The 13,485-nt window shown below is 40.3% G+C and overlaps 1 protein-coding gene across 7 annotated transcripts in view; it reads left to right on the top strand.

The window, feature by feature from the left end:
- Positions 1-13,485, top strand: part of EBF1 (EBF transcription factor 1) — a 406,002-nt gene that overhangs the window by 305,613 nt on the left and 86,904 nt on the right. For 4 of the 7 annotated variants that reach the window (XM_024117212.3, XM_024117210.3, XM_024117216.3 and 1 more), the window contains exon 9: positions 1,037-1,167. In XM_024117212.3, the coding sequence (XP_023972980.1) occupies positions 1,037-1,167 (131 nt within the window). Of the gene's footprint in view, positions 1-1,033; positions 1,168-13,485 lie in introns of all 7 variants that reach the window. The other 3 variants (XM_024117211.3, XM_024117209.3, XM_024117214.3) reach the window with 1 other exon arrangement.

Here is a 13,485-nt window from a genome sequence, read left to right as displayed (position 1 = left end):
TCAATACTTGGAAAGTCAGTCTGGGGTACTTAATAAACATTTTATTAAAGAGGAGGGACTCATTTTCTCTCCTTAGACAATATCTCCTTTGCTTTAGAATTTTGCTTTGTTCCTTTTCATAAAAGTGGTCATGAAAACAGCAGCATGGCATTGTGGAGTTAAAAATCCTCAGTGGTGCGAAAGTACTCTCTGAGAGATTTCATTTTTGCCTAGTAATTCTGTTGACAGCACGCCATGCTCATCAGGCAAACCACCTCTAGTCTGTTTGGAATCACAGTATTTGCAAATTATTTCCCATCTCCAAGGGCCATTTATAATGGAAAGAAAGGAGATAGGAAGTTTTGAAAAAGCCAGTTCTTGGGTTTTATGCCTGGGAATGACAACAAAGCAAAGGTCATGGGACTTTCTGTGGTTCAGCCCTGACTCAGCTATTTGGTTACATAATTCACCCTGAGTGACCTGCATACTTTGCATCTATAAAATGGGATCCATGACATTTATTGAAAAAAACTTAGTGACTTTTATTCAGGAATATTGCTCTGTTAGTGGTACAGACAAAAGGCATGGAACAAGAATGATGTTCTACTCCAGGCTCCTCTCTTTCTTCCCTTCCCATCAAACAGCAATGTTTATCTAAAAAATCTATGAGCGTTCTTTTCAGGAGATGTGTTTAATTGTGAAGCAATTCTATGAGGTTTCCAGTGTATTTTAAAACATCACCCATTAAAAAAATATCCTTAGCATTTCATAAATTAAATTTTGCTTCTGCATTTTATTTCATAAGATTTCAGGTTTGAAAAAGATTTGGATAACATATATGTATCTTAATAGAAACAATGAAAAGCATGCTTTTAAAAACTGAAATTGCACCCTGAGGTTTCAGGTCCTAATGTGACTAGGAAATGCTGAGATCTTGAGGGACTTTCTGTTCGTGAAAAGATAAAAGATTTTTTTTTTCTTTTCCTCAAGTCTCCCATCATTAAAGTTTGGTTCTAACAGCCGACTCCTTCTCTTTTTCATGTGTGTTGAAAAGCAGCTACTCCCTGTATCAAAGCCATCAGCCCGAGTGAAGGATGGACGACGGGAGGTGCGACTGTGATCATCATAGGGGACAATTTCTTTGATGGGTTACAGGTCATATTCGGTACCATGCTGGTCTGGAGTGAGGTAGGTGTTGTCTGAACATTAATATCTAATAGCTTGGTCTAGTTGAGGAGACTGTCTACACTTGCATTTCTAAGAGAGTGTGTAGAATTTAGAGATGGCAGTCTGGGTGGGCCAGCTCCAGTCTACAGAACTCTGGAAACTAGGAAAGATGGGTTGGGTTTACCAGGAGGCATCACTTTCTACTGGAATGACTTCCATCCACTGGCCCATCAGCACCAAGAGAGCTTCTGTTTTGTCATTTGTCCTCATGGGCTAGCCACAGTGTGGAGGTCCTATTATGTATTGGGAATTGGAAAGGAGATGCAAAGTCACAAAATATATAGGCAAAGCCCTGTTCAAACTGTAACAAGGTAGTAATCTGTGAACATTTGTAGATGGAGTCTATTGTAGGACCATCTTCAAGCATCACCATTCATGTGACAGTAATAATCCAGGTGTAGGTGGTTCTTGACTTATTCAGTGACTCTTCATCAGAGAGTGAGCGGTTTGCCAGGGGAACCTAGAAGAACCCAGGGCTCTTTCCAGACCTAGGAGTTTATACCTCCCAGGCATCTCAGTGTGGGACTTCAACCATATGAAAATGACTATGCTCTATTTTTGCAGTACTTTCCAAGCACTGTGATCATTATTTTAACCTGCAAGTTGACTTGTCTGGCAATAATCAACATTAGCTCAAATTACAAAACATAAGTATCACCATTCCTTAGAAGCCATGGCAAACTTGCCTTTGCTTTCTAAATTCTGAGCCTCGATTTCTTAGCCAGCATGCCCAGAGCCCCTTTTCTTTCATCTCCCCAAAGTTTAGAGTAAAAACAAGGTTAGAGCTGCAAGGGACCATTGAGCTCACTTATCACACACACTTTACAAGTGCTCATAGAATGGCTAAACTTTATTGAGACTTACTATATTCTGGGCACTGTGCTGAGTTCTTGGCATAGATCATCTTAATCTTCCCTCTACACCACAAGGTAAATAGTCTTAACGTGTATCTTTTCTTGATAAGGTTACTGAGACTTAGACATATGTAATTACATCACCCCAAAGCAGCCACCCAGAGCCCATGGAGTGTGAGTGAGAGGTAGGCGTCCATACAAAGGAGTCAGTAGCAGAACTGGAGCTAGAACTCAGAGTTTCTATTTACATTCCTGGTTGTCCTCCCATGACACCACTATTTAGCCCATCCAGATGTTTTGTGTTTTTTTTTTTTTTTTTTTTGCTGTACGCGGGCCTCTCACTGATGTGGCCTCTCCCGCTGCGGAGCACAGGCTCCGGATGCGCAGGCCCAGAGGCCATGGCTCACGGGCCCAGCCGCTCCACGGCATATGGGATCTTCCCAGACCGGGGCATGAACCCGTGTCCCCTGCATCGGCAGGCGGACTCTTAACCACTGCGCCACCAGGGAAGCCCGAATATGAACTTTTTATCCAGGTCATAGCAGTCACAGTGAGGCCTGAGAAGTGGGACTCAGAATCAGCCATATTCGTGACCCCTGAGAATAAGTGGGGTTAGTGTGACGCTCCCTTTACAACCTCATGCCTGTCTTAGGCCAGGTGCACCACGTTGGATGTGGAATAAAGGACTTCAGCATATCAGGAAATTGTTAATTTTTCCCTCCACCTTGTCAGGGTCCCCCAGTTTCCTCTCAGTGCCCCCACTTTCTTGCCCTTTTGGGGGAACACGTAAGGGAGGTTAAATTCTACCTTAGATTTATCTAAATTGCTTTAAAGGATCTGTTTCCATATAAAAAAATCAACACAAGTCATGAAAAGGAAAATCCACTGAGGTGATACCTTTGTCCTCCTCCCTCATGTGTCCCTCCACTACCCCCACCTTGAGTGTACCAGAAGCCCCTCGTGATGGATCTGGGGGGTCCAGCTGGGAGGTGAGGGTTGGAGGAAGCATGCTCCTTCTTTGCCCACCTCCTCCTCCCAAACTGCTCTCCTTCGTGGGTATATCATAAATCAGCTATGACTCTTTCCTGGTGAAAGCCCACTATGTAGTTTCCCAAAATGTTTTAGCTAATATTCTTTTAAAATAAATAAATCCCCTGCAACATTAGCAGTTGGGCGTCTGGATGGAGGACTTTAATTTGGCCTGTTATCATCATGATGGTCTGACATTTGGAAAAATGAGTCTTGAAGAGGTGAACTTTTTGTAATTATTCTCAACTATTTATAAATTTAGATTTTCATCCAGGCTATTTGACAGATATGAAGTTCTCTCTTTTTTAGTGCAGGGAGAGAATCTGGTGCTGCTCCAAATCCCCAAATCCATTGTATACTGATGAGAAATTGAGAAGTAGCTCACATTTACTAAGGGTTTTCATGCGTGGGCACTTTACGGGTATTATTTTATTTGATTCTCATTATAGCCCCATGTTAGATACATATAAGTAAACCAAGTGTCAGAGAGGGTCAGAGACCCACCATCACACTGACAGATAGGGCTAGAGATGGGATTTGAACCACAATGTATGTTTTTATGAAGGAAATACAAGCCCAAGTTAATGAGAGAGCAAATAGGTAGAATCTTGAGAGTGAGGAAGGACAGGAAGAAGAGAGGAAAAAAAGACATGTACAGTAATCCAAGTGGTACAGTAGTAGGAGTAGTAATAGCAACAGTAGTAGTAACTATGACTGTTGTTTTTAGTCAAAATTAAATTGTGTCTTTTATTTTGGTAGGGCCCAAAGAAATTGGGGGCCATTTCTCCAGGCATCCACTGGATAGAATCAGAACTTGGTAACTGCAAATATTAAGAGAAGCTATCTATGAAAGTAGAGTATGACTAATATTAGCTAACATTCATTGAGCACTTAGTTCCTGCCAGGTACTATACTAAGTGTTTGCCATGGCTCTCATGTGAACCTGGTGACAGCTCGCATGTGTAGCATGTATAGCATGCTGTTCTCATTTTACTAACCGGGAAACTGAGCTTGGGGAAGTTAAATAAGCTGTTCAGTTATCAACTGGTGGAGATGTGATGTGAAGCCAGACAGTCCAAATCCAGGGCTCACCTTTTTAACCATCCACGATTTAGCCTATGCCAAAATTTTTACCCTAGGGTTTTACCATATCAGACCAGGGTGGAATTGCCATGGATGCCTTATACTTGATGGTATCTTAACAGTTACTATCACCTCCCAAAGTAAGCTAGACTTGTCATGTAGAGAATCAGAAGAGCGGTCCCTTCATTTTCTAGTTGTGTAAGTTTGTGGGTGGAGCCGTGGGCTTATAGGAACTTACCCTATGAAGGGTATATGCTTTGTGTTAGAGGCAGAAGACCACCTCTTCTTTTTCTATATGAATGACTAAGTTACTTGTATATTTAAGACAGTTAACCTGTCTGGGCCTCTTCTCTAGAGTAGGACCCCAGTCTATCCAAATTCTTTGTCCCTGGCCACATTTTCTCTTGAGGTTATGCCACCTCTGAGATCTAGTACTTTTCATTTTAAGTAGACTTTTATCTCTTCTCCATTTCTTCACTCTGTAGCTCAAAGCGTGCAGGAAGCAGGCTGGTGGGCCAGGACAAGGAGATAACATTTTAGATTAGCAGCTGATGCTATTATTTGGAGTCTTTTTTTTAGCTAAAGAAGTTTAAAAAAGAGCCAGAGAAAATAGGGCTGGCTTAATTTACCCTCATCTGTGCCCTTCCCCTAGCAACCCAATCTTTTGCAAGTGAGTAGTTCATTTTAGCTCACTGATTGCCCCCAGTTGGGAAAAAGAAAGGTGGCATTCTCCTGCTCCTAACTCAGGGCTGCCTTCTATGAGCTCCCAAATTTGGGGTGAACCACAGGGCTTTCCCGTGAATTTGGTTTGCCATCTTTGTTACTCTTCCTTATTGCTTCTTGCCCTTTCTCCTCTCTTTTTACAAAACAAACTATTTTCCTGATACTCTTGTACTCCTTGTCATGTCTTACACCAGAAGACTTAAAAAAATAATCTTTGTAGTGTTTTATATATAAACCCAGAGAAACCAACAGGGTTGATGTGTGCTAATGTTTAATGTGGGTTGAATTTTTTTCTTGAATACTCGTGTACTTCATTGCTTTTGCTTTTCTACCAACCTGTGATTTGGAGGGGCAAGGGGCTCCTGCTACTGGTTTGTAGAGCTAATTGTTATTTTAATATCTCCTTCTGAATTCCTCTAATTTCTAAACAATGAGTACTGGTTGGCTTACCAGCTGGTGTGGAGCACTGGGGTAGGTACTATCCGTGATTAAAGTTAGGCTTTGTGGGATCTGGTATATTATTTAGAAAGACAGCTTGCTCTCATGTAGCATATTAGAGAGTTACATAATATATTTATGCAATCTAGAGTTAAATTTGTGGTTTAAAATTCCAGGCAAGGTTCTAGAAGGCAGAGAGAGTAGTGTAGTCAGAGGTAGACTGTTTGAATAACCAATCAGGTTTCTATTATGTCCAGGTGGATCTCTGTGCTGGACATTTTAGGCTCTCACAATCCTTTTAATTAGTCACTGAAATATCTGAGAGAATTTATGCAGCTTATGGTGTTTAAGCTGCCTGTAAAAAATGTCCAGTGGTGGGATTGGCAGGGAGCAGAGGGTGGCGGGAATGGAAGACAACCATCCAAGAAAGGATTTAGATTTCACGGGGTAGCAGTGGGCTAGGAGCCAGATAGTAATTATAGTACTTCCACTGTACAGTCAGAGCACCTATATTTTAGTCATTGTTGGTCACTGGACCTCCATCTCAACATCTGAAAATGAGGGTCTTAGACCAAATCCTCTTGGAAAGCAGCTACAATTCTAGTCATTCCTTTTATCTAGAATTCACTCCCTTGAAAATCCCCCAACAGTAAGAAGGGTGGGAGTGAGGATGGGTGGGAAGTAACTTCTTCCACTATTGTGCTTCACTTTTAGAACACACTTGCAGTATACAATATCATGTTTATTTTGAACTTCATCAAAATGATTTAGTTAGCCCCCAGACTGGATCTCCCTACTGATATCTCTTCAGTCCATATTTTCACTCTCTACACTTCAGATTCTCATATCTGATCTACACCTGAGACTTATACCACAATGTTGCTCTAATTCATCTTCCAGACAGTTCTATGGAATATACCAGTTCTTTGGGATTTTAAAAGGCATCCCATGGCAGATGGGGGTGGGAGGTTTTTCCCAGTAAATTTGGGAAATGTTGAGTCAAACAAATTCCACTGGTCCTGTCCTAGAGCTTTCGAGGTACTTATATGCACTTTGACTATCTAAGACATAGGATGCAGCATGTTCCAAACTTTGTGACCACAGAACCTTTTCTTTCAGGGATCACTTTACAGGAAGATATACTGATAATGGCTGAAGTATATTTAGATTTCATGTTAATGAAGTAAAGTCATGAAACCCAGTTATGAAGTGATTGGGCTGGGGTAGATGTAGGAAAATCTGAAATATTTGCAGAGTATTATTCAGATTAGAGCAGCAATGTTTGGAGCCATTATTGTTTGATACTGCAAGGCTCTGAACAGAATTTCTCTCATATTTTGCATCTGGTTTTAGTCCATGCACACTTGACATTAGATGCCATGTGATTTTGTAGGACAGCTATATTTAAAGATTGCCAGGACCACTTAGCTCAAATGGGAGAAGCCAGAGTTACGTTACTGTATGAACCAGTTAGCCTCATCCAGGGGCCATACACTGTCTTTTTCATCCACCTGAATGTCTCCTTCAACTGCATTCCCAGAGACAGGCAGAATGCAAAAGAAGCCACTGTTTGGGAAACCTATGGCTGACCATAGTCAGGTAACTGGCAGTTTGTGGGGCTGAGAAGCAATTTTGCTGCTTGAATCCAGAAGTCGGAAAATAAGGTTTTAAATGCAGTTATTGATTTCTCCCCTTCTTCCTTTCCATATCTACTTTCTATTCTCATTTGTGCACATAGCTCAGAGGAAGGACTGTAAATTTAAAAAAAAATAGTATTTGCTCCTCTGTGACATCAAAAAATGAATGACTACAACTCATACATGCTCCCACTGTGAGTTTCCCAGGCCTTATATCCGGCCTTGATTTTTACTGAACCACATGTAGAGTCACAAAATTTTGAGGGCTTTGAGGAGCATTTCCAGTCATTAACTGCAGCTGTTTTATTTTGAAAGTGAGAAAAAAGAGGTTCCAGCACCCGCCGGTGCAGTGACTTGTCGTGAGAATGCCTTAGCTAGTTAGTGCTGGGATTTTAGCCCAGTTCTCTAGACACCAACCTCACTCCCCATTCAGCTTTCTCTTGTACCAGGATTTCTCGTGACATTTCCCTAGTTTTTTAACATACTTCCTTATATTTACCAAACCCTCCCAAGTTTTATACATAATAGCATCACAACTCTAATGACTATTACGTATAACACATTTATATGAGATACAATTCTACTAAAATAAAAAAAAATTAAGAAAGGTGGAGAAAGACATTATGTCACATATCTTCTCTTTCAAAAAATTTTAATATAAATAGGGTACAATGTAAATAGCTGTGTCATCTACTTTACATATATTGAAGCTTACAGGTATAAGTTTAATTCAAAGTTTATTAAATGCTTGGGTTTTAAATAATTCCTAATTGCCTACTTTTTCCTAAATACATAAGTTGCCAAGTCTTTATTCAACCTGTACTTATTGATCATCTATTAGGAGGAAGATGCTTACTGCAAAATTTTAAACTTCATTTGTAAAGAATTAAAGGAGTAGTCTGAATCACTTGCATCAAACTTTGAATATGACTTTGAAGAATACCTTTCAAGTCCAAGTTATTTCACAGGGAATGATTTCTAAATGAGCCAGCGTATTTAAAAAACAGATTAAAAATAGTCTAATGGCTTTTTTAATATAGTTACATAGTTACAACCATGCTCACCTTATGCTTTAAAATCCTCTAGTCTATATTGTTATTTTTAATGACTAAGGCACTTTAAGTCTATCCTCTATGTTGATAATTATGGGTTAGTTAAAAGCACCTTTAGGTTGACATTTTCAGCTATTTATTTACAGTGCATTCGGGAGGTACACATATGTGCCTATAACTTGAAAACGGATAAACCACAGAAGTGTGATGTGTTTCTAATTTTAACATGAATCAAAGACAGAAATCGCAGCTGGCTGCAGTCATGTGACTTTAATGAAGAAAGTCAATATTTATATAGTGTTGTGCTCATTTCATCCATGTGCTCAATGCTGATTGCTGGAATGGCTCCCTGATGATCTGACCTAAAGCCTTTCTCCTTATGCAACCTTACTGGCTTCCTCTTTCCTAAAGCCGTAACTCCGTAGTTTGGGATTCAAGCACAGCCCTGTAAGCCTCTGACCTTTCTTTTCAACATCCTTACCCACCACTCATGTTAACTTCTGCTCCAGTCACAATGAGTGATTGGATAAAGATGCGGCTCTTTATGCCTGCAGTTATTTTTTCACCTCTGCACTCTTGTCTTGTTTATGCCGTTCCTCCTTCCACAATGCTTTTCCCTCCTTTCTGGCCCAAATCCTTCCGCCCTTTACGATCCAGAAAAAAATCATTTTTGTCTGTGAAATCTTCCCTCACAGCTCTAGATATTGAATATTTTCTCTTTCTAAATTCCTAATGGCCTTATCTGTACCATCTTATGTTCTTATCACTTTCTATCTTTGATTATTGTGACATAAGGGGCTGCCCTCTCCCTTGAAGGCAGGATCCATGCTGAATTCAGCTTAGTCGACAGAGTCTAGCACAGAGCCTTACACTTCAGAGGCATTAATTTATACAAAATAGTGTTGAATGACACTGCTTCTCCTTTCATTCATTCATTCAATCAACAAATGCTACTTTTTAGCAACTGTTATATTCAGTGTTGCTTCATACTGTCAGTACCAGATAGATTGCAGTTTAGTTTTTGTTAATGCATGTATAATTAGGTAGTTTATATTTAGATATATTTATTGTGCAGTAAGGATGCACATGAATACCTTAGTGTAAATCTGTTGGTTATGGTGAGGATTAAGTAGTAAAAAAAAACTAACACTTTTTAAGTGATTGAAACCAGTGAGGCCTTCTCCTAAACTCATTATAGGCATTAAGTCAATAAATCCTTTAATAACACTAGTTAGGTAACTAGCCCTTCCCCCTTCCCAGACAATGAAATTGAAGGCCAGAGAGGGTGAGTGACTTTCCAAAGGTCCCACAGCTGGTAATTTGCAAAACTTGGGCTTGAACCAAAATCCTTCTGACTCCAGAGCCATCTTTTTTTTAAACCATCTAAAAAGAAGGTAGTGAAAGCTCATTTATCCAGAGAAGAGTGTTCTAGTCACCACAACTCTCCAAAATTCAGCAAGAAACCAGAAGTGAGCCCCCCCAAAAAAGTAAATATATGAAATAACAGACTTTGAGGTAACCAGAACAGTAATTTTAAACCAACTACGTTATCTGTTTTCTCAGGTCATAGCAAATTAGAAGGAGCAAACTAGAGGCGGGTTGTTAGAAGCAGGCTCAGTGACAGCAGACGTGACAGCTTAATGTCAAGGGAAGGAAAGGAAAACCTAAAAAGCAGATGAAGAACTATATTACTGCGCAGCATGTTAATGGCTGTTCATAATGACAGTGACCCTGAGTAGTCAAGAAAGAGATGGCAATTATATTCAATATCTTCTGTCTGAAACAGCATGATGTGTGTAATGCATCCTCGAAAGACTTCAGTGAAAGCAATTGTGGTGGCACGGTATTTAAAGGGGGTTGGCTTCAGTTTTCCGCAGAACTCACTTCCTGAAGGGATGTGTTAAATCAGGAATTACTGAGTATATGTGCAAGGATCACTGTAGATAGGATGCAAATAGGAACTATACCACTAAAGAATGTGAGAATGAGTCACTGTGTAGCATCCTACAGCTTTGATATCCTTTTCTTAGAGCTCTGAAAGAACCTAAAAGACTTTCTGGTGAGAGGTGAATTTATTCCCTGCTAGTCCACCTTTTGGTTCTTACGTTTTTGTTCCTAATTCGTAATCTTTGCAGGTAAAGATTCTTCCCTGCAAACCACCAGCTTTGATGACATGCAGGCCCTTCCAAAAATGTATCTGGACTTCCTTTTTCTTTTATATTTTAATTTGCAAACAAACAAAGCAGCAACCCAGGACCCTAAGCCAGGCCCAGCTAGGGAATGATATTCCTTCTTGACTGAATGTAGAAAAACAAGCCTCGAGAAAGAGCCCATTGTGCAGTTTCAAACCACAGGGGCTGGCGTTACTGGTGTCCAGTCCTCTCCGTCTGGAATACTCTGGACCTCAGGAACTCACCAGTGCTTTTCCAGCTCCCAGATGGTCAGGATGGGATCCAGTCTTTAATGGTGCCCAGTTGGCGCAAGATTTACATCCTGGGAAGAGAGCTGGAGAAAGTTTATTTAAAAAATAAATTACCGAAAAATAAATAAATCGATCAACCCACAAAACCAAAGGTAGTTGAAGCATAATGTATTTATTTTAGCCTTTTTCTCCCCGATCTGTTATTTTGAAAGATGATCTTATTGCTGTTTTGTTTTGTACAATTAACTGCATTGATTTAGGGACCTGGCTAGTTTCTCATCAGAAGAATTGGGTAGTATATTTTTGTGAATGTTTAATGAGGCTACCAGCAAGTCTGTCGGGGCAAAGTTAAAATAATTTTTTTTCTTTAGTAAAAAGATTTTTTGAATGGGGTGGTATTGATGATATCTTTTTGGTAGATTCATAAGGGACGTTATTGAATCTTTATCCTAATTGTTACTGGTGGTTAATGATGTCACAGTATTTACTCATTCAATGTTCAGTAAGTATTTATTGAATGTCTGCTAGGTCCCAGGCACTCTTAAAACTGGAAACAGAGTAGTGAAAACAAGAAAGACCAAGTTCGTATCCTCATGGGGCTTATGTTCTAGTTGGGAGATGCAGGCAATCAATAGGACAATAGATCTATATCTCTCTTCTGTGTATCTGTGGCTATGTCAATACCTATGTGAGAGACATTTCAGACAGTGTTAGGAGATACTACTGACTGTTAAAACATAGATTTTAAATCCCCTTTTAACTCAATTCCTGAGACTTTAGTTTCAAAAGTCTCCTCTGACATTCATACATAAAGTTTATCTTTGGGAATTCATGTGACCTAACATATTTTGTTAAACATTGGTTTTGTTATTTTCTTGAAAGGACAAAAGGAAACCAGAATGTTTGTGAAACAGTAAATGCTTCCACGCGCTTTCTCTCACGTTCCCTGAGAAATCATATACTGCCTTTGAGACAGGCAGTTCTTGGGAATGAAAAAACTCTGGGTTACGAAACCCAGAGAACCCTGATTAGGGAACAAACCAGAATACACTGAGAGAGAAGAGCTGGCATCCGCTGATTTATGTTGTATCCACTTCAGGGGAATAGAGATAAAATATGTAGGTACAGCCAGCACAGTCCCCAAGAACATACACTGATCATATTTTAACTTTCTTTAAGAACTCCAGAAAATAATATTTTTTAAACACCATGTTTAACTACAGAAAGATGAATGCCCCAGAGTGGAAGGAAAATAAGTTTTCTTGTGTGGTCACCATCACTATGGTGTCTCTTTAAAGCTCCTTAGTCAATTTGGTTTTGAAGCTTTAATTATGCTTTTATATTATAGTTTCCTTATTTAAGTGTCTGTTTTATGTCCATCACTCAGCACCCCCTGCCTATCTCAAAAGAGATGGATATTATTATCCTAATTGAGGAGGAGGGAGAATGCTGTGAGAATTATTAATACATAAATTAAAACATTAATCTGGAAAGTGCTTTAGGGTCCCTAGAGGAGCTCTACCCAAACACAAAGCATATTTAACATTATTGTCTGTACTCCCACAGAGCAGGAGCTGGTGCAGGATAAGATGGTAAAGTGAGGCACAGAGGGTGACACTGGATGAATGGGCCAGTGTACCTTAGATCGCCGACTCTTGGAGGGGTAATACCTAAAAACCACTGTACCAGTGCCCACTTTAGCCTTTTTCTAGTCATAACTGTTAATTTTTTTTCCAGAGGAGAAACTTTAACTTTTCCTTCCTTTTACCCCTTCTCTTTAAGTCTTTGCTTGTTTTGGAGTTTTTTGTTTTGTTTTTACTTTTTAGTGTTGAAAGTGATTAAGGCTAAAATATTAAGTCCTAAGGGTGGTAATGAAAAATCACTGGTACGCTTTCTAGTAATCCCAGTTATTTGTTTGGCTTTGTGGCATGGAACTTCAAATTGCATTTATTTCATATAGTTCCATTGGCTGGAAAACGTGCATAAAGGCTTATCTTGGAATTGCTCTTTTGTTTTGCTGGAACATAATTCTCAACCAGCCTCTCACCAATAAGAAAGGTTATTTTGAGGACCTGCTGTGTTCCCAGAACGTTTTTGAATGCAGGAGAGGCTGAGGACCCATTCCACCCTATTAACAGTGGAGGTAGGGTGAAAAGTACAAGTGCCAGGAATTATGGAAAAACGATAAACAGTAGTAGGGAGGGACAGCTGTGGTTGTATAATGGTGGTCATCATTCAGGCAGACTTGATGATTCTTATTGGTTCCCTGGTCATTTTTCTTAACTTTCCTGAAATTCATTTTTCACATCTGTGAACCAGCTACTACCCCTGCCTGTCCCTAATACTTTAGGACAGAAATCACTCAAGGAGTTTCTCACAGTACGTGGCACATAGTAAGAAGACAATGAAAAGTCACTGCTGCTGAAGTCACCATCAAGGTCATCACCACCATCCATTTAGTGTGAGCTACAGGGATACATAGTCAGAGCTACTGGCTCTCAGAGAAGAAGGTGATTCCCAAGACTTGTCCTTTTCCCCCAGAATTCTCCAACATGTCTCCATTAGTATTTTAAAATACTAGGTACTCTCATTCACCCACCACGTGGGTCATACTTTTGATCCTGCTAGAGACTTTTATAAAAACCACTTGGAGAATTATCCTATCCTGTGCCCCTCTTCTAGACTCCCAGGCTTTGCAGACTGCCTCTTTGGGGTTTTGCTTCCAACCCTATGCATCTTTCATGATTCTTTGTGCACCCATAGAGGGAGTCGTTCCTCTTTCCTGTTTCCCACTTCTGTCAAGGACAGGCCTCACCCACCGCCCCCCGTGTCTGCATCCTGTCTCTCACGGTCACAGCAGCTTCACTTTGTACCCAGAGGCCACAGCAAGCGTGCCTCGCCTGGCCGACCACTCGGGACTCTTCTGCTCTTGTGCTCTGAGTGTAGAGAAGAGAAAATGCTCACACAGGCAGCTCGGAGGGAGCAAAATTGCTGTCGCCGGCAGGTCCTTGGTGTGCTGGCAGCCTCTTCTGGGGCGTTGC

Source organism: Physeter macrocephalus, chromosome 8, assembly GCF_002837175.3.
Source record: "Physeter macrocephalus isolate SW-GA chromosome 8, ASM283717v5, whole genome shotgun sequence".
Taxonomy (NCBI): domain Eukaryota; kingdom Metazoa; phylum Chordata; class Mammalia; order Artiodactyla; family Physeteridae; genus Physeter; species Physeter macrocephalus.
The sequence above is the reverse complement of the archived record's forward strand: the minus strand, read 5'-3'. Positions and strand labels throughout refer to the sequence as shown.